Source organism: Lycium ferocissimum, chromosome 10 (assembly GCF_029784015.1).
Source record: "Lycium ferocissimum isolate CSIRO_LF1 chromosome 10, AGI_CSIRO_Lferr_CH_V1, whole genome shotgun sequence".
NCBI lineage: Eukaryota > Viridiplantae > Streptophyta > Magnoliopsida > Solanales > Solanaceae > Lycium > Lycium ferocissimum.
Genome location: NC_081351.1, coordinates 20,250,509 through 20,271,755, shown reverse-complemented (window position 1 = coordinate 20,271,755; position 21,247 = coordinate 20,250,509). Strand labels below are relative to the sequence as shown.

The following is a 21,247-nucleotide window of genomic DNA, read 5'->3' as shown; positions in this document are numbered from 1 at the left end:
AATGACATCGAAATTGGTATTAAAGTTAATATTAAAGGAATTGCCGCGGAATTAAACACATCATTTATAAAGTATTTGTTAAAATCGAGACAGGGACGAGAATTTAGAGAGATAAAAATAATGAGAGAATTCTTTCTACCTTTCATTCATCATAATGATTTTATATATATGTAGGCCTCCTTGCCCTAGTCTAATATGGTAAACTTATTCCAATAATTTACAAATCCTATATTACCATAATTACAAATTCACCATAAATAACACAAACCTATTACAATTAGGCAGAATGTTCCTACTGACGTAGAGATTCACCGACTTATCCTACGTGACCGGATAAACTGGTCCGGTCTCAATAGTAACCAATACTAGATGAGATGAATGGCTTCTCGTAGTTATCCTACGAAGCGAGGCTAGTCAAATAGAATGGGCGCTTCTCGTTCTTTTCTTACGAAGCTAGTACAGTATGTAGGAATTTTACTTGTAGAACTCGAACTTCAAGATAGTGCCATGGATTCGAACTTATAACATTGAACTCCAGGATAGTATTCAATATTTTGAACTTATAAAATTAAACTCTGTGACAATATTTGGAGCTGGTAAATGCTGCATGATTTATTCGGATTTCAGAAAAAATTAATGAAAAAAGTAATCATAGTCCTAAAGAATGGTATAAGGATGAAGATTAATACAAAATTGAACTCTCAGTTAGCACTAAGACAATATGCTTAGATAATCTATTGTCTAAATAAATATGATTAAGCCATCAAAAGAGGGAAAAATAAGAGGGGAAAATATCTTCGAATATCCCATAACAAAAAGAGTCATCATGAGTTGAATACTATTAAAGATCCTAATATATCTAGTCATTACATTTTATATTATGGTTCTTTCGAGAAAAAGTCCTAGAATATGCGAATATCAAAATACAAAGAAGTCTATTATTACTGCTGTGAAGTGGCTTATTTTTTATTATTAGTAAGAAGCTTCTGCATCTAATTATTAATATACCACAAAGTCTGCCATGCATACAATAAGGAATATCATGACTTCTTCTAATTCACACACAAAAAATTATGTGACTCTTTAGAAACGATCTCACGGTGCCACTCTCTTATTTTAATTTCTCCCAAGGTATCTTTTTGCTATTATTATATTATAGTCTGATTATATATATTAACAAACTTGATTCAAGAAGGATCTAAAAATTTAAGTTTTGAATGTAGAATATTACAGTACCTATTAATAATTTGTGATGATGGATGCAAACTTAATATAGATATATACATTTCTTTTAGAAGTTGTTCAATTATATTCTATATATACATTTCTTTTAGAAGTTGTTCAATTATATTCTATATATATGGTTCAAGACTTCAAGTTAGGCAAAGTGGACAGTGGCGGATGTAGTTCTTCGATAACATGTTCATATAAATTCAGTAATTTCGACGTGAAACATAAATATAAATGTAGAAATTCACTAAAATTTGAATGATTATTAGATTTGAACCCATATAAGTTTAGTGTTAAAATTTTTAAAGATCGAACTAGTTTTTTTGGTCAAAGCCCTTTTTGATGAGAAATTTACTGAATAGGTAAACAATAAACTTTAGAACCTATAAAAATCCATAAACTTCAAAGTCTAGATCCACCTCTGCTATAAACTTATCCTTATCTTATTCATGTAAGAGTTAATTAATTTCCAAAAGAATTAAAGTACAAGTCTTATATCACATTATTGTACTGTGCCCCAAAAATATATTATTTCAATCAAGAATGACATACCATGAATGAAAAGTTCATAAGAAATGTCTCCGACGAATGCTGTTATGACTGGGCCTGAACCAGTATTTGTAAATGGGCCAACGGAATGGAATTCATGTTGCTAAATAGTGACTTGTGCGACAAAATAGGTTAAGTTGAAGCTTCTCATCCCTATTCTTTGTTACTGTTTCATTTTTTAATTTTCCTATTTCAGTTCGTTAAATACAATCATCTTCCTTGTTTGAGTATCTGTAATAGTGTTTACTACCAGTGGCGGACCCAGGATTTTAAGGTCTGAGTGCTCACCTTTAACGACAAATTATGGTCGTCTGAAAATGTAAAGTGATGGGAAAAGAGAAACTATTGTGTCCACGTAATTAATGCAAGTGATTTTTTTCCCCCTTTTTTACCACAATTAAGCAAACTAATTAAAAAAAGGAGATTAGAAGTCCAAAAAAGCAAATAAGCAGTGTGAAAGGACGGCCAGCTGGTAAAAATAAAAGGAAGAATCTACCCAAAAAATGAGAAACAACGCTCTAAGCAAGGACTGAACTTGAATCTCAAGCAAGCAATAGCTTTGAGTTCCCTTCTTTAACCAAAGCACTCAACAGCATCTTTGTACAATGGTTAAGCCTTTTATATATCGATTTTGTTGATTTTATATACGGAAAAGGGCCAAATATACCCTTGAACTATTGAAAAAGGGCTAAATATTCCCCTTGTTATACTTAAAGGCCAAATATACCCTTATCATTATATTTTGGGTTCAAATATATCCTTCATTTTAATGGAGGACACGTGTCATCATATTATTGGCCTATTTTAACTATTTTCAAATTAATTAAAAATTGAGGCAAGCTCTATCAATGACACCGCCGTCGCCAGAAGAGAACATGAAATTAGCTACGGCATTTGTCAGTAATCCGTTGCTAAATAGCTCCTCGCTAATTAGATTTTCTTATAATCCGTCGTTAATCCGTAGCTAAATGATATTAGCATGGGATTTTACTGTTTAGCTACGAAATTTTGTCCGTCGCTAATTTCATATTTTCTTGCACCATGCCACCCTCCTCCGCGCCACCTTCCGCCACCTCAAGAAAAAAACTCAATTTTGTTCAAGAAGTAAAAAAGTGGTTCTTTTTTCACTGTAAACCCTGATAAAATTTTGACCCCTGAAAAACAAGTAAAAAATGAGTCTTTTTCCAAGGGGGGTTGTCTCTTGATTTTCTTCAAGAATCATTTTCTAAATTACTTGATTCAAAATGTGTAACTTGTTGTCATCAAGATTTTGGAAATAAGTAATTTTCTGGTGTTTTTCATGACACACAGAAGGTATGCAGCTAGGTGAGAAAGGTGGTGGTGATAATCATAATCATCATCATAATCCAGGGATTTTCAGCTATTCTGAGCTGTTTATAGGGTCTAATGGATTTAGTGAGGATGAAGTTTTAGGAAGTGGTGGATTTGGCAAGGTTTTTAGAGCTATTTTATCTAGTGATGGAATAGTTGTTGCTGTGAAATGTTTAGCCGAAAAAGGAGAGAAATTTGAGAAAACATTTGCTGCTGGATTAGTGAATGAGAAGAAGTTCCGTCGTTATGAAGGTGGCGGCGGAGGAGGGTGGCGTGGTGGTGGTGAATATGTTTTTGACTAGCGCCAGTGACTGCGGCGGCGGCGGCGGATGGTGGCGAAGGTGTCATTGATGGAGCTTGCCTCAATTTTTATTTAATTTGAAAATAGTTAAAATACGCCGATAATATGATGACACGTGTCCTCCGTTAAAATGAAGGGTATATTTGTGCCCAAAGTATAACGGTAAGGGTATATTTTGCCCCAAAGTATAGCGAGGGGTATATTTAGCCCTTTTCCGTTTATATATAAATATGTATAGCTCAGGATGCGGTCAAGCAGCCCGGTTGGCGGAGTCAGGATTTTCACCTAGGGGATTCAAAAATATGAAGAAGTCAATACATGAAAAAGGCAAGGGGTTCAACATTTACTGTATATAAATAAGAGAATAATTTTAGTCTTATACATACACTGTAATTTTTCGCCGAGGGGGTTTAGATGAATCTCCGATAGCCTACCTAGCTCTGCCGCTATGAAGCACCACTTTGCACTATGTGGGTCCGCTCCTGTTTGCTACAAATGCTTCAAGATCTTCCGTTGGAAGCTAATTTTTCGACGAATACGTTCATCAGAAATTGATTTTGATTTGTAGTAATTAATAATGTGATGATATCACCAAAGTTGCTTCTATTTTTCTTTGTTTTCGAGAGATCACAAATTTGACAATGTTCACTTAATTATTGAGCCCAACAAATTAAAAACTTGTCCAATTGTGTAGCCCTACACGTGCAATAATATTGGACTTTTTCAACAAAAAACAAAGATCAGAGCTTTCAGGGAAATAAGTAAAGCTGGCCAATTTATAAAACTTATTACTATCTCTTAGATTGCAACTCGTTATGATGTGTACATTTTATTCAATCAATTCAAGTGAACTTCTTACAATCATCAGGTGAGACAAGGGAGTAAACATAAGTCCTGCATCTAATTGACATTATTGTAAAATCCAAATGATCAATTTATCTTGTCTTATTCATTTATTGTTTGATCAAGCTAAATTTGACTTGTTCACTTAAAAGTCATATGAAGTTAAACTATTAATTCCTGGATTATTTGATAAATTTTGATTTTAGTTCCTATGATATCCAACTAACCACATTAAATTGTCAATTAATTGAATTGTGCATTTATTATCCAGTTGCTTATGAATATTCACAAAATCATGATTTTTAGTCGTACTATCACTTTATTCCTCACATGATATGTTAGATTTGTACTATTATTTTATATTTGACGATAATATAGTACTATAAATGGTCAAATATAACATATTTTTCACATAAAGGGACCAAAAACACACATTCAAATTAAAGGTTAAATATATTGAGCTTAGGGCAATTGCAATAGGAGAATGGAATCAGTTTACCAGGATGCAAATCTGGCTCAAGTCAAGGGCAGTGGATACATGGCTGCAAATATTGTCCAAACTTTATGTACTCGCGCCTTGGGAAGTTTGTCTTTCATAGCAATATATCACCCCATAAAAAAACAGTCTACCAATTCTAAATACATTTAGCGTTTCTTGAGTTGAAAAGGTGATAATAATAAATCTTACAGCTGAGGAGAAATATTGGAATCCTATTAACATTATGGAATTAATCAGTTTCACCAAGCTGACTTCCATACAATACAAGTAGTTTAACTCATCAGTGCTTCGCATGTAAGGGAGTTGAGAAATGTTTTGAGTTGAGAAATGTTTTTTCTTTCTTTGGTAAAAACTTTTGAGAAGAAGCATTCAATTAGACGTTTGAACTTATTTTATCCTAAATTATTAAACTAGTTAACCAACCCGCACTTCGCGTGGTCATACATTTTTTTCCACATATTTAGTTGATATAAAAGAAATAAAAATTCTATAATACCAAAATTAAAAATATATGTAATGTAAGACGTGCATATGATAAAATAAAAAAAACTAATGTTTGACGACAATGTACATATGAAAAATCAAACAGGAAAGCAAATCAAAATAAAGAAAACATTGACTACTTTCTTATAGTTTCATAATTACAGTGTTCTCGAAGAACACTTCTCTCAATTTTAAAAAGTAAAGTTAAACTCTCATTCTATTAAGAAAACCTTACATGCATGTGGTAGGGATCAGTGAAAATCATCCAGTGATATAGATGTTAATAGATCTAATTATTGTAATTTTATTGGAAGTTGGAATAGGATGTTAAATTGATTGCGGTTAAATTCTTTAGGCAACGTGTCTTGCTGCTTTGTTCATGTTTTCTGTTTCTAAAGAGACCAAAAAAGTTGACTTTTGTATGAATAGTTTGAATAGACAGATATAAATAATTTTGTTGGCAAATTCTTTTCAACACTTAGAAATTAAAAGCCCAGTGCAACAACTATCAAGCAACACATTTGATAGAATTGATCAAAAAGTTACTTCTGAAATAAAAATAAAAAAATAGTAATTCTACGGCATTGCAGAATCTTTCAGCAATTTTACTTCATATTTTAACCACTAAATATTGAAAAATATTATAAGAAAACAAACAAACCATATGGTGATCAGAGGCTTCACCTTCGTGTTTCGAAATTGGGTGAGACCACTTTTTTCTTTCGTGTCCTTTCTTTTCTAACGAAAATGAAAGTGAATAACATTTTCCCCCATAATGGAAAAGCAATGAACACAGGAGTAGAACTCAAATATCAATTTTATATAAAAATGTATACACTGTGTTCCGGACACAGGAGATGAAGAGGTCATGCAGAAATTTTTTCAGATTGTATAGCAGCTTCCCTTTCCTTGTCTCTTTTCTTAACAAAGTATGGGGAAAATATTGGTAAGGTTTTACAATGTGTAAATATCTATTATGTAAAAATATTGTGTTGGAGAACAATCCATAAGTCATTTGATCCGAAGAAGATTGCCCATATATTTTGTATTATAATTTACACTTTCTTGACTTCCTCTTTTTGTAATTAATGAGAGCTTTTAGGGACCATTAATGGGGTATTCTAATGGAATCAGTACATGCTTGTAAGTTTTGATTTTCAATAAGGATTATGAAACTTTGGGGTAGTAAATCTATATATAATATAAAGCTAGGCATAGACAAGGTGATGTGGCACCTCTATATGACCACCATTCCTAATTATCTTTTTTCTCATTTTTTTTGGCCTTTTTCCTATTTTTTCACATTTACATGCTATGTAAAAAAAGCTTAATAATCACTCATTAAACTCTCTTTATTATGTCAAATGTGCTTAAGTTTTTACTTCGATGAATGAAACGTTTTGCAACAAATAAATGGCATATCACTTAAGGCAGCAAACTAATTTTTCTATTATATCCTTTCTTCCATCCAAGCAGGCCATGTGGAAAGAATTTACGTTTTGTAGTTACTTGCTCATTAATTTTTGAGTATTTACTTGCATGCCCATAAAGATTCGCCTCTGCTTTGCCTATTAAAGCCCAGATAACCGTTAAAGCCCATGCAGAAATTTTAGCACGAACACATTCTTTCCTTCAATTAGTCTGGAAAATGGAAAGACTCCGTCCTTAATTGTGGAATTCCAAAGGATTTTTTACCATCAAATTTTGAACTCAACTATATATACAAACTTATCTTTTGGCTTTGCTTTGATACGGGTAAGTGGATTTCATCTCTTTTTTGTTTTCATCTAAATACTTATAAAGTATAAATCTTTTTAGTTTGTTTCATTTGAACTAATGATATGCTTTCCTATAGGTGCAAGGTATGAGTATATCATATTTTATCTTTTAATTCAGTATCACAAACTCATGTGCTCCAATTATGTTTCTATCGCAGATTTCAAATGTATTGAATAAGCAATCATTGTGGTATTCGAAAATACATATTTGCACTCTCTAAGTACTTATATATCCACTCGGTATTTACACCAAATTAGGTAACTTATATAATTAAGTGATTTAATGAGGTGAGTGCATGTTAATTAATCATGTTAAACTTCTTTATGCAAATGCGTTATGCATCTATTGACTTGATATATACACCGTGTGCTAAAAGGCTTGGTCTATACACCTTGTGCTAAAAGGCTTTTACCTTTGAACACATGGTGATTACTTGGTTCATGGATATAAGTTATAGATGGATTATAGATTTTACAGTCAAGAGCACCTATTAATTGTTTGGCGTTTCAAAAGTTGTTTCTTTTTGTGTTCTATATTTTTGCAACTTATGCTTACAATAGTTGTGATGAAAGATTGTTGATATAGTTTCCTAGACTTAAAAGACAAAGTCAGTTTACCCTTTCTTTTATCTTTAGGAAAAAAGGTAATAAAAAGGACGGTAGAAAAGAGTAAGAAAAAAGAAAGCAAAAACCAAAGCCAAACACATAAGGTTGCAAAAATTTGTATGGATAAAATTAATATTTGTATGGATATACTTGAGATTTTATTTTTTTCTATTTTGATGGAATCTATTAAAAAAAAAAAAAAAAAAAAAAAAAGAGTTGAATTTATTGATGCATTTCATTTTGCGCAAGCAAATTCAGTAATTTTTTTCTTAAAAGCAAATGTATATTTTTTCTTATGACCGCGCAAAGCGCGGGCTATTTTACTAGTAATACTAATAGTTGTGAGGAAAAAAGATAATTTTCTTTCTTTCACATCACTTATCTATTGCCTAGCTTTATAATTTATTTTTGATTTTCATTCAGTGTCTTCTCATAATTCCCTTATCCAATTTAACATGCTCATTAAATGTACCGGTTACAATACAAAACAAATAACTGTTATTTTGAAAAGCAATTGAAGAATTCACATAAATAAATGCCTTCCAAAAGCATTAAGTGCTAGACTACGTGCACTTAAGCGTTAGTGAGAGCCATAGAAGACCACTGACGAATAATAATGGAGTAATAACGAATAATATAAAAGAAGGTGTATTTTATTTATTTATTTATTGAGATTTTTTGGACATCAAATAAGGGGAAAATTTCAAAAAAATGAGAAAAAAGATATATAAGAATGGCAGTCATAGAGAGGTGTCACATCACCTTGTCTATACATAGTTTTATAATATATATTGATTGATTGATTGATTGTGTAAGAGTTAATAATTTCTAAAAGAGTACAGTACAAGTCATATGCACATGGTACTATACTAATGACATGTCATGTTTGTTGCTCTCATCTCTATTAGTACTAGGCCAAACCCATCAAGAGACACCTGTGGTCATCCACTTCTTTCACTTGAGCACCTAAAGTGCCCCTTGTTCCATTTAGACACTTCAAGTCGACACTTCCTGTTCCACTTAGACACTTTTTGTACTATCAGTCAAGTATATAGAATGAGTGTAATACACTCGCCGATGACGTGTCAAAACAGCGAATTAAGTGAAGACATGTGGCATATATACTAAAAATAATTATTAAAGAATAAAATATGAATAGAAAAATTATTTTAAAACTATTTAGTAAATTAAAAAAAGGAGCCAAAAAAAAACCTATTTTCACCCCACCCACCTAACCCCTCCGTCCTCCACCTCCGTTCCCCCAACCTCACCCTCTTCCTCCATGTTTTTTCTTTCTTTTCTCTCTCGTCCATCTTCTCTATCACTATCGAAATTTCTACTAGATTTTCTCTCTCCTAATTTTCTTACAGATTCATTTCGTTTTCAACAATGATTAATTTATCAAGCAAGCAATTCCAAAGAAAAAACAGCAAACCCAGATGAAAAATTATGCAAAAGCTCATCACACACAGTCATCTACATTATCCAAGTTGAGAGCATAACTTTATGAATCATGAAGATTTTTTGGGTTACAATTAATACTTTACAAAGTTCTTCCATATTTGGGTCTCGAAAACAAGTTAGAAAACTTTTCAATCCCGATGTTATGATTCTTTCTTCTTCGTCACCTATTTCTTGTAGCAAAGAATTTGATTCACCTTAGCTAAACACATTAATCCTATTTTTGGCAACAAACTTCAAATAGTGACAAAATTGAGGCTGAAAAGGAGGCAAAGAGAGAAGAAGAAAAAGAAAACGAAAAAAAAATGGAACTAAAGCTTTCAGAAGTACTACTATACTAATGAAAAAGGAGAAGGAAAAAGTAATTAAAAAAAAAAAACTTGTTGGAAGGAGAGAAGGAGAGAAAAGGAAGAAGAAAAGATTTTTAAAAAAAATCGTAAACTTTAAGGTCCTCACGCGCCTGTTTAGCGTGTAATTCACCCAAGTTGCCATGTCAGTAAAAAATGTCTAAATGACACGCTTGAACCCTACCTCGGATGTCTAAATGGAAGAAGGGGCACTTTAGGTGCTCAAGTGAAAGAAGTGGACGACCACTTGTGTTTGTCGATGAGTTTGACCTTACTCCTATTATCCATAGATGTACATTTCATTTGTTCAAATAAAGACATAGGTTTAATGCAAAAAAAGTAGTTGGCCTTTCTTAAATATATTTCTTAGTACGTGTTTCTTTGATTGTGATGTCATGATGTTCGTTCTTTAACTAATTCATTATTATGTAAGACAAGTAAACATTACTTGAAAAAGCTTGAAATTATTAGGGACGCTCTTATCCAATGCCGTTAGAAATATGAGATTTTCGACAGAATATTTCTGACAAAAATCAATTTTTGATGGATTCTGTCAGAAAATTCCATTTCGAAATTTGAGTTTTTACTTACTTTGGAGTCAACATAAGTCCCTTACTTAATAATACCTATTTTGATATATGGTAAAATCAAAAAGAATTTATCTTGTCTTAATCATAATGAGATCGTGTAATCAACCTAAATTTGACTTGTTTCACTTAAAGTGAGTATACCTAATTGAGATGGTAAAATAAAACGAATTTATCTTGTCTTAATCATACTGTTTTAATCAAACTAAGTTTGACTAATTGCACCTTAAGTCATATGAAGTTAAATTTTAGGAAGATTTTTACATATGCCTCTAAATATTGGTTCCTTCCACTGCTTTGGAGGTTACATTTACGTTCTTTTCATACTCTCCTCATGGTACAACTTCGCCATCAGAATCACTCTACCAAGATGATCGTTAATCAATTGTTGATTCACATAAAACTCTACGTGTCCTATGTTATTTGTGTCAGAGCCTAAACTAGTGATGTTTTCGACCACTAATCTTCCATCATCTAAGATGCATCATTCAAACTGCTTCGCGTAGCTGCACTAATTATCATAGAGTAAGTGATATTGACATTTCAAAATTATTTCTACCGACAATGTAATATGCATGCACAACAACGTGAACAATTTTTTCTTGAAAACACATCAATCCCTCTAAATCAAGAATTTATTAGTCCACTCTCTACTTGTACATAATTAAATCCCACTTCACAAGTCTTTGGTCCATGCAAATCACAAGTTGGTGCCAATTAAATTCTTTGGACTTGTCTACCATATGGCCCAACCTTATACTAGTAGATTTTAATTAAATGCAAAACTTGAAAATTCTTAACTAACTTGAAAAGAAAATCAATAATTTTCTTCACTCGTTTTCTTAGAATAGTCATACTTGGTGGCTAATATGTGCCGTTGTCTCCCTATTATCTTTATAATAATTACTTTGATAATGATAGTACTATACTTCTATATTCTATAAATAACAACCTAAAATGAACATCTAAAATATAGCAACTTAATTTCTTGCGTATTCTTGAAAACAAGAAATTAAAAAAAAGTTGTCATTACTCAACAATTATGTCTTTTTTAAGATTTATTGTTGTAGTTCTCTTCTTGGTCTCAGTTTTTGGATCATCAAATGCTCAATTGAGTGCTACATTTTATGCTACCACTTGTCCTAATGTTACAGATATTGTACGTGGTGTCATGGTGCAAACTCAAAGTACTGATGTTCGAGCTGGTGCCAAAATTATTCGCCTTCATTTCCACGATTGCTTCGTTAACGTAATGATTCACTGTATATCATTATTTAAAAAATGTGAATTTCTAACAAACCTTTCCCTCAGAACGCAAGTTGATTGAGAACGTTTTGGACAATCCAATTTTTGATGGATTCCGTTAGAAGTTCGCGTTTTCTTAGTATTGTTTCTTTCTAACTTATGTTTTCATGCATGTTTATGTGTCTTACTGCATTAACTTACGTATTTAAGTTATATAAATTGATGGTGTAAAATATTTTTACATACGTAGTATTGTTTAACATGTAGATTAGTCACCACTTTAACTAAGGACTTAAGTCATATGTATTGGTAGTGTAAAGAATTTTTATACTGCTAGTACAATTTAACCGGTTAAATCAGGTTACTACTCTATTTTCCAAGTTATCATATCAAGCATGATATGTAGAGTTACTTGTTATTGCATCCTATAGGTCTAACCTTGATAATAACAAAATTCTTTGCATTCTCAGTGTCAGTTCACAAAAATAAATTATTTTACTGGAGTTTAAGTTTCACACACTAATAGTATAAAAAATATTTACGCTATTGGTGTGTATAACTTAAATCCATTAGGAAATCACAAATTTTTTGTTTATCATAGAGCTTTAACCTGTAATTCTTACCATATAATAACCTATTTGTATAAATATATTTTACATTGTCAATGCATCCTAACTCAAATAATTGATGGTATTTAATTTTGTATAGGGTTGTGATGGATCCCTTTTGCTAGATAATGCAACTGGGATTGAAAGTGAGAAAGCTGCACCTGCAAATGTAGGTGCTGGAGGATTTGATATTGTGGATGATATTAAAACTGCATTAGAAAATGTTTGCCCTGGTGTTGTATCATGTGCTGATATTTTAGCCCTTGCATCTGAAATTGGAGTTGCCTTGGTAAGTACTCACAAATGTTACATTCTCTAATTTTCTTTTTGTCTCTTGTCTAGTGTTTGGTATCCGTTTTGGTGTCTGCACTAATACGGATCGATTATTTATACATATTTGATTTGGTGTCTCGACCAGAGGCGAAGCGATCGCTATCGTTACGAATTCGACATAATTTATTAGCTTTGTCCCAAATCCTGTAATTACTTTGTATTGAAAAATTTATTTAATATGTATAAATAATCTATTGAGAACACAATAAGCAAAAAAGATTGTGGTCCAGATCCAGCGAACTAAAAATCCTGGATCTATGACCTATTAAAGGGAAACAAGCTCTCTAGTCAAGGAACTTTTTTTCATTATAGAGCTCGAACCCAAGACATCTGATTAAGGGTGGAGGGATCTTATCCATTTCACCGCAATCCTTAGCAGGGCAACGATAGAATACAAATTACCAGTTCATTTGAATCCACTTACTGTATTCTAAAGCCTATATTTATCTTAAGAAATTCATTAAATATTTATAAATTATCATTACACTTCCAATAAATAAATAAATTGAGGATTCTAAATTAAATCTAATTAAATTTTCAGGTTGGAGGTCCATCATGGCAAGTTCTTTTAGGTAGAAGGGATAGCTTAACAGCAAACAGAAGTGGAGCTCTTACTGATATCCCAAGTCCATTTGAAAGCCTTGACCAAATGAGACAACAATTCGGTAACAAGGATATGGATTCTACTGATATTGTTGCTCTATCAGGTACTAATTAAATGAGAAAGAGAGAATATCATTTTTTTCCCTTTAAGAATCCGAAGTCCGGATCTACTAGCCCGGCCAATCCGAATTCACGCTCTAGAAAGTTCATTATGAGCGCTCTTTCACCGGATTACACCCTCAGAGTTCAAATCGGGACCTCTGGATAAGGGTGGAAAACCTTTGCCGTTTGCTAATCCTATTTAGCGACGAATTAGCGACAGATTATCAAAAAAAATTATTAGTTACGAGTAATTTAGAACAGATTACTGATGAAGTTCACAGTTAGTTTCAGTTTTTCTTGTAGATAACTAATCTAACTATGACGACTACTAGAGTTTGAACGGAAGTGATATAAATGGTTCATAGAACTAGTCCTTAGGTTAATTTGAGATTGAAACATAATTGATTGATTTAGCATTAGCAATATATTTTTATATGGATTTAAGTTATATACACTTTGTATCATTAGTATAATTTAATATTTTATAGCAAGTTACCATTTATCCAAACTTACCAATCAATGTTTATTACAGTTAAACCTCTTTATAACAACATCGTTTATCTAGAATTTTTTTAATTGTTTTAGCAAAATATTGTTAAGGAGTACATATAATATCACATAACATAAAAAATCAGTTTCAAAAAGAAACTCGACCGTTATAGTGAAATATATTATGAAAAAGTTCGACTGTATATGGAGTTTATCATAACTAATCACCTTTTAAGTGATCTGATGGTGTAAATATTCATTTTGTATTGTGTAGGTGCACATACATTTGGAAGAGCAAGATGTGGCACATTTGAGCAAAGACTTTTCAACTTCAGTAGCAGTGGTAGCCCTGATCCTACCATAAACTCAACTTTTTTACCAACACTACAAGGAATTTGCCCACAAGGTGGAAATAATGGTGCTACTTTTACAAATCTTGATCGATCAACTCCTGATAATTTTGATAATAACTATTTCACAAATCTTCAAAACCAAGAAGGGCTACTTCAAACTGATCAAGAATTGTTTTCTTCACCTGGATCTGATACAATTGCCATAGTGAATCGTTACGCGAGTAGCCAGACTCAGTTCTTTACTGATTTTGCTAGCTCGATGATTAAATTGGGAAATATTAGTCCGTTAACTGGTACTAATGGAGAGATTAGGACAAATTGCAGGAGGGTTAATTAGTTAAGTGAATTTTCACCAAGAGTGCTTTAATATAATTTATACATGTTCTTGTGTTGTGTTTATGTCCCAAAGAGACAGAGAGATTGTCAAAGTTTGATATGATCTTGAAGTGTAATTTTTGTCTCTTGTTTGTTTTTGTGTAAATGTAGTATGTGCTGAAATAGCAATTCCAAATAAGACATGTTTGTGCTGAAATAGCAATTCCAAATAAGACACGTTTGTGCTGAAATAGCTAGTCCAATAAGGACTTTACCGTCTAATTTATTTTGCACTATTTTCTTTTTGTTTTTTCAATTGGTGTTGAGTATCCGCTTTTATACTAAATGTATATAATAAGTTAAATTCAAACACTACTAGAACTATCAAAGTTAGAATTAAATAAGTTTATTATAAGTACTGATTTTAGGATAAAGCTAGTAAACATCAACAATATAATCATATGAGCTGAGAACATATTCACATTGGTCATATTTGAGAACTATGACCAGTTATCATTTGTCAAGTGCATTAAATGACATTAAGCAAATGGCAATACGTGATTCAGTTGACTATGTCAAATTAAGTCAGCACATGAAGGAGTACTAAACTAGGTGTTGTCTATATTGATCGAATTCTTAAAAATTTTATCGTCATCTGTGTTTGATTTTCAAAATGTTATTTTTAGAGGACTTGACACACACATGTTGATATTTTTTAAAAATCTGAGTAACATAGAATATGATTGTATGAATATTAGAAATTGTATGTAACATAGAGTGCACTAATAGATTAAATTTTGGGGAAAATAGACTTTTGGTAATTAAAAAAAGCCGGGTTTTGATAGAGTAATGCTTGTCCTAAAAGGATTTAAACCCCTTATGTTATAACATGAGTTTTGTGGCAGAACTTTTCAATAATTTACAAAGGCAACAATAAATTGAATTTCTTACGAGAACAAGGATGTGAATATTTTGAGAAGAGAAGTAATTTATTAGGCAAATCTGATAAGTTGTACTGTATATGTTTATGAGGCAAAAGGCAGGTATTTATAAAATCTGTAGGAATCTGTTAAGAGGATAAATATTCTTCATAGACACAACTCCCCTTAATAGGCACTTTAAGAATCATCTTTTAATTTAATTAATACTCCTTCCGCTCTAAGATAATTGAAGTTTTAAGTTTGGACACATGAATTAAGGAATTCACTAACTCCTAAAACTAAGAGGGGTTTTGACTAAAATACCCTTAATTATGATTTTCTTTTCCTTTTAGGTTGACATAATTATTATGGGAATACGTGAATGTGTCAAGGGCAAGTTTGGAAAAGAAAACTAAATATTTTCTTGATTTTGTGAAACATCAATTATTTTGGACCAGTTTTTAGAGACTAAAACCTCAATTATTTTGGACCGGAGTGAGTATATTTAAGTTTTCTTCTTTTCTCTTTTAATTAGGGTTGTCAAATGTGGCTCAAACATTAGTGAACCGTCTAATTTGCCAAGATTATGGGTTGGACACAAAATAATTTAATAATAAATTAAATTTTAATCGCTTTAATCGAATCCATTTTAAAACCATTTTTTTTTGTGTGCAGAGTGCCCTTTAAATGCACTGGTCTTTAATTTTTGCCTTCGCCTAAAATTCCTAGGTTCCAAGTTCGAACTCCCGCCCAGATTTCGCCAAGTAGAACTTGAATTCAAGGTAGAATTTTGCTTTCAAAACTCTACCCTAAGGCAGAATTTCGCGGGCAAAACTCTGCCTTAAGGCAGAATTTTACCTTCATTTTCCGTGTTCTTCAAATCTGATTTTCCAACATTAATCATTGTGATCATGATCTTTGAGAGCACTTAGTGTATGCAAGGGGTGTTCATGGTTCGGTTTGGGTCGGTTATTAATTAAAATCATAACCAAACCAATTTAGTCGGTTTTTAAATGTCTAAAACCATAACCAAACCAAATAAAATAATAACCACCGGTTTGGTTATTGTCGGTTTGGTTCGGTTTAGTTCGATTTTTCGGTTTATGACTAGCAGCCATGAGAGCTATCAAGAAACATTAAAAAGTTGAAAAAGACATGTCTTTTTTTTTTTAAATTCAAACGATAACTTTTATTTATAGTTTAAGGTGGAACATACATCATAAAAACATTTTCACTATTAGTGATAGTGTAGTACTCAAGTTACCCAACGTTGCTAAACTATTACATATAGAGCTAAAAACTAACTTAGTAGTGGCTGCACCATTTTTGTCATCTTAAAACACATACCTGGAAATAAAATAGAGCATAGGAGCTTTTAGTTGTTGTTACAAACATACACATTAATTAAACATAAAGACTACCTAAAAGTAAAATGAAAATATGTGAAATAAAAAAACTTTGTCTGATGATCCCAAACTTTGGGGTAGTACTTGCATCTTGCCTTCAATTCTCCCATTTTATTAAAAAAACTTTGTGTAATGATCCCAAACTTCAGATGTTTTTCTATCATTATCCCCAAGGCTAGGATCTCGACTACAAGGAGTTGTTCTTTTCTGCTTTTTAGGAGGATTACCCACAGAAGAAGTATTAGGGCATTACCATGTGCTTGAGCAAATGTTGATGTTACTAAAGTATCTTCTAACCTCCAAATCTACAACCTCTGTCCTTTTCATATGAAAAATATTAGAAGTTTAGAACTCATTCAGACAAGAAAAAAGAACGGTATAAATTTAAAAAAAAATAAAAAAAATAAAAAAGAAGAAACAACCTAAAATCAAATGGCTGACAAAGAAAGGCTAAAAATTTAAGTTAAAGACATTAGACCCTAACGTGAGCTTCTGTTTGTAGGTTTACACTTAACACTTAAATAGTTAAAAGACTTAAAGACATGGGCTTGGACATATTCTTAAAAACATGGGTCTTAAACAATCATATGAAATAAGTAGACCAAAAATCAAATTAACGATTAAAAGGTATAAAATATTTATAATTATTTATGAAAAACTAATATTATACATATAAATAATTATAAAATTTATGTATATAATTTATCGGTTTGGTTCGGTTATTTATTCGGTTATTTTTTAATAGAACCATAACCAAACCAAATATTATCGGTTTTTAAAATTTAAAACCAAATCAAACCAAACCAAACCAAATATCGGTTTTTTTATTCATTTTGATTAAATTTTCGGTTTGGTTCGTGAACAGCCCTAGTGTATTGAAAAATGATCTGGTGAAAGTATGCTTTCTAAAACGATTTGTGAAAATATGCAAAAATGATCTACATTGTCCCCTTTTACACCTTCATTCATTATGGTTCAGGAAAATTCTGCCTTAAAGTAGAGTTTTGTCCAAAACTCTACCTTAAGGTAGAGTTTGAAACTCCGCCTGAAGTAGGCAAAATTCTGCTTGCAGGCCTAACTTTGGCCCGAATAGGCCTAAGTTTGCTATAAAACTCTATCTTGCGATTTTTTTTTTTTTTTTTTACTGAGCTGGGTTCAAACCCCAAACCTCATGGTATTAGGCGAAGGTCAAAAATTAAAGATCACCAATTTGAGGGACAAAACTTAAAGACCACCCCAAAATAAGGGCATTCTTTGCCCTTTTAAAACAATCCTTTTTTTTTTTTTTGCACGGATTGCCCTTCAGTTGGGGTGGTCTTTAATTTTTGCCCTTCAAATTGGTGGTCTTTAAATTTTAGCCCTCGCCTAACACCCTAAAATTGTGGGTTCGAAAATTTTGCAAATCTACCTAGCGAAATTTTGTCTTAAGGCAAATTGGGCCGCACAGCAGACTTTGCGTAAAACTCGCTCGTGCCATGTAAATTTCGCTGAACACTTATTTTTTTTTTTAAAGACCACCATTTTTAAGCGTAAAAATTAAAGACCACCCCAAAGAAAGGCCAATCCTGCAAATTGCCCAAACAATCTCCAACTTAGCCCATTTCCCAAGGGGCAATTGGCGCGAATGCCCTTCAAATGCGCTGGTCTTTAATTTTTGCCCCCGTAATGCGTGGTCTTTAATATTTGCCCTTCTAAGCTAAAAGATAATAAGAAAAGACTTTACTATCCCTACCCATAACATATAAAAATCTAAAAGTCCGTAATGAACCCCAAACATCCAATTAAACCTATCCATCATTTCAACAACAAACCTTTCAATCGTTCCATCGTTCCAACATTTCACGAGAAATCTCCATTGATTTTGCTGCTACAACATCGAAAAAGATAAAATATATAATATATAGCGTTTCAATTGAATGTAATTCAACTCAATTTCATGCTTTATTAAGTTTAGATTTGTTAATATTTGAAAATAACAACAAATCATCTTCTATGAACTAAACAACTCGATATGCAACTGAGATTCAACATTGCGAATCATAATTTTACTCAACAACATAGAATTGATCAAATTTATTGCTTTGTTCGATTTTTATTAGTTTATACGTTCCATTTGATTAGTATACAATGCTCAATGACTTAGACTTGAAATTATAGTAACTTTAACAAAAAATAATCGTGGGCAAAGTTCGAACAAGTATGTCGGAGGCGTGTTTACTTTACAAAAGAACAAAGTATGTTTTAAATTTCATTTTCATAAGCAAAATAAAAAATACACAAGTATTAAGAATTAGACAAGTATGCCGGAGGAGGCAGAAATTTACATTAGAAAAGAACAAAGTATGTTCGAAAAACTTTCATTTTTATGAGCAAAATAAAAATTTACGCAAGTGTTAAGAACTAGAAAAGTATGTCGGAGGAGGCGTAGTTCACTTTACAAAAGAACAAAGTATTTTATAGGCAACTTTCATTTTCATAAGCAAAATAAAAAATTACACAAGTGTTAAGAATTAGACAAGTATGCCGGGAGGCGAATTTCACTTTACAAAAGAACAAAGTATGCTTTGTTAGAGGCAAGTATCTTGTTAGAGGCAAACTTTCATTTTCATGAGCAAAACAAAAATTTACGCAAGTGTTAAGAACTAGAAAAGTATGCCGAGGAGGCGTAAGTTCACTTTACAAAGAACAAAGTATCTTGTTAGAGGCAACTTTCATTTTCATAAGCAAAATAAAAAAGTACACAAGTGTTAAGATTTAGACAAGTCTCTACGAGGAGGCGAACAAAGTATGTCGTTAGCGGCAAACTTTCATTTTCATAAGCAAAATAAAAAAATAATACACAAGTGTTAAGAATTAGACAAGTCTTTTCACTTTAAAAAATTACAAAGTATGCCGTGAGAGGCAAACTTTCATTTTTCATAACCAAAACAAAAAAATACACAAGTGTTAAGAATTAGACAAGTCTGCCGGAAAAAAAATTACAAAGTATGCCGTGAGAGGCAAACTTTCATTTTTCATAACCAAAACAAAACATTATTAACAAAACAACACCAAAAACACATAAGATTGCATAAAAATCAAAATTATTAACAAGAAAACACCATAAAACCAAGCACACATAAATTAACTTAATTCATGAAGTTATCTTAGGAACAAGCATAACTTTATGCCGGAACCGCATAACTTCCCAAAATCAATAACTCGACTTATGTTGCCTCAAACAAACACATTCTTCACAAAAACCAGATTATTAAATAAAAAAAGAAGCAACAACATAAAACGGAGTTCACAGCAAAACTTCAATGATTCAACAAAGAGAAAACCAAAACGCATATCAAAATCAACTAAAACATATTACGACATTCATAATACGACATTCAAAAAACTAAAATATATACATGGGGAATGAAACTAAAGTTCAAAAAATCATACATACACTATAACAAGACATTATCATTTTAAATAAAAAAGGATCAATTAAATATAAAAAACTGAAGACAAAGATATTAATTCAACAAATAACAATTTAACATAAAAACAAATATTGAAACGAGCAAAAGATCCAAATTCGTACCTACGTTTTAGAACATATGAGACAAACACAAAACAGAGGAGGAAAGAAGAAGCAAAAAAAAAAAGGGGGCAAATGACGAAATAAAAAGGATTTTAATGGGGTAAGGATAATTTCGTCAAAAAACTTTCATTAAACAGGCGGCAAGGGCAAAATTTAAAGAAGACATAAATGAGGGGCAAAATATAAAGACCAGCCCAAAAGAAGGGCACTCCGCGCAAAAAAAAGTTTCCCAAGTGTAACTAAACCCGCTTTGACGGCTTTGTAACAAATACTCCCGACTTCTTTGTTATCGCTCACTAATTAGTCTTCCTCTTATAGTGGAGTCCTTTTTGGTATGAGTGTTAAAATTTCTGGGATCCCGCTCCTCTCTATTTCTCTGCTCTTCATTATTCCCAAGTTCTTACTTGGATCGGTGACATGTGTTCTATTTTAATATCAATAGTCTAGATTAAATTAAATAAACTGAGGGTCTTAACTATAATTAAAGTAATATATATTTTAATATATATTTCCATAGATTTCTCCCAAAATATTTGGTAACCCGCCAATTGAATTACGGATGCAATAATTAATATTCTATTAATAACAAATTATCCTACAGCAATTAACCCCTCCAAATTTTAAGCTTTTATTTTTACAGTTTATTTTTGCCACCTCTCGATTTTTATCATTGAACTTGGATACTTCAAGCTAATCAATTTTGAAAACATCTTTTATTTTTGTTGGTAGTAGAAAGCTACCTTTTGAATTTTTTGAACAACGATATACAACCTATATCAATTAAGAGTTTTTATGGCAAGTGATGTCACAATAAGCATATATAGCAAAAAACAGGAACAAGTGATGTCACAATAAGCATATATAGCAAAAAACAGGAACATACTTTCGAATATGAAGTCAAATTTATAAAAATTAATAACTAATTATTTGTTCAATTTATAGAATAAGAGAAGTTTTTTGAATTGATTAACATCAAACCACCCATGTTCAATGATAAAAGAAAAAAGAAACAGATTAAAATAAAGTCTAAAGATAATAGCTTTAATTTTATAAAAAAAAAAAAAAAATTGGAAGGATTAACTGTAGACGTTTCTGTTATTGACAAAAGATCGTAATTTAGCTGCTATGAATATTGTTAGAATTTTTTAGAGCGAATATATATATTGAAATATTCGGGAGTTCTTTAAACTGAATAAAATATTAATTATCTAAATTACGGTTAGAGCCTTAGTTTAGTTAATTTAATCTAGACCATCAATATTAAAATAGAACATATGTCACCT

General features: G+C 31.6%; 1 protein-coding gene across 1 annotated transcript; it reads left to right on the top strand.

The window, feature by feature from the left end:
• Positions 1-10,986: 10,986 nt before the first annotated feature.
• On the top strand, positions 10,987-14,281 carry LOC132032752 (lignin-forming anionic peroxidase-like). Its single transcript, XM_059422453.1, has 4 exons — positions 10,987-11,265; positions 11,970-12,158; positions 12,744-12,909; positions 13,671-14,281. Exons 1-4 carry the CDS (start codon positions 11,059-11,061, stop codon positions 14,084-14,086), a joined length of 978 nt encoding a protein of 325 aa, XP_059278436.1. The 5' UTR covers positions 10,987-11,058; the 3' UTR covers positions 14,087-14,281.
• The last annotated feature ends 6,966 nt before the right edge of the window (positions 14,282-21,247 follow it).

Bases quoted from the DNA above. Each gene is read 5' to 3' on its own strand.
- LOC132032752 (XM_059422453.1), top strand. From the start codon at position 11,059: ATGTCTTTTTTAAGATTTATTGTTGTAGTTCTCTTCTTGGTCTCAGTT. The intron at 11,266-11,969 runs GTAATGATTCAC...AATTTTGTATAG, and splicing joins TCCACGATTGCTTCGTTAAC to GGTTGTGATGGATCCCTTTT. The intron at 12,159-12,743 runs GTAAGTACTCAC...TTAAATTTTCAG, and splicing joins CTGAAATTGGAGTTGCCTTG to GTTGGAGGTCCATCATGGCA.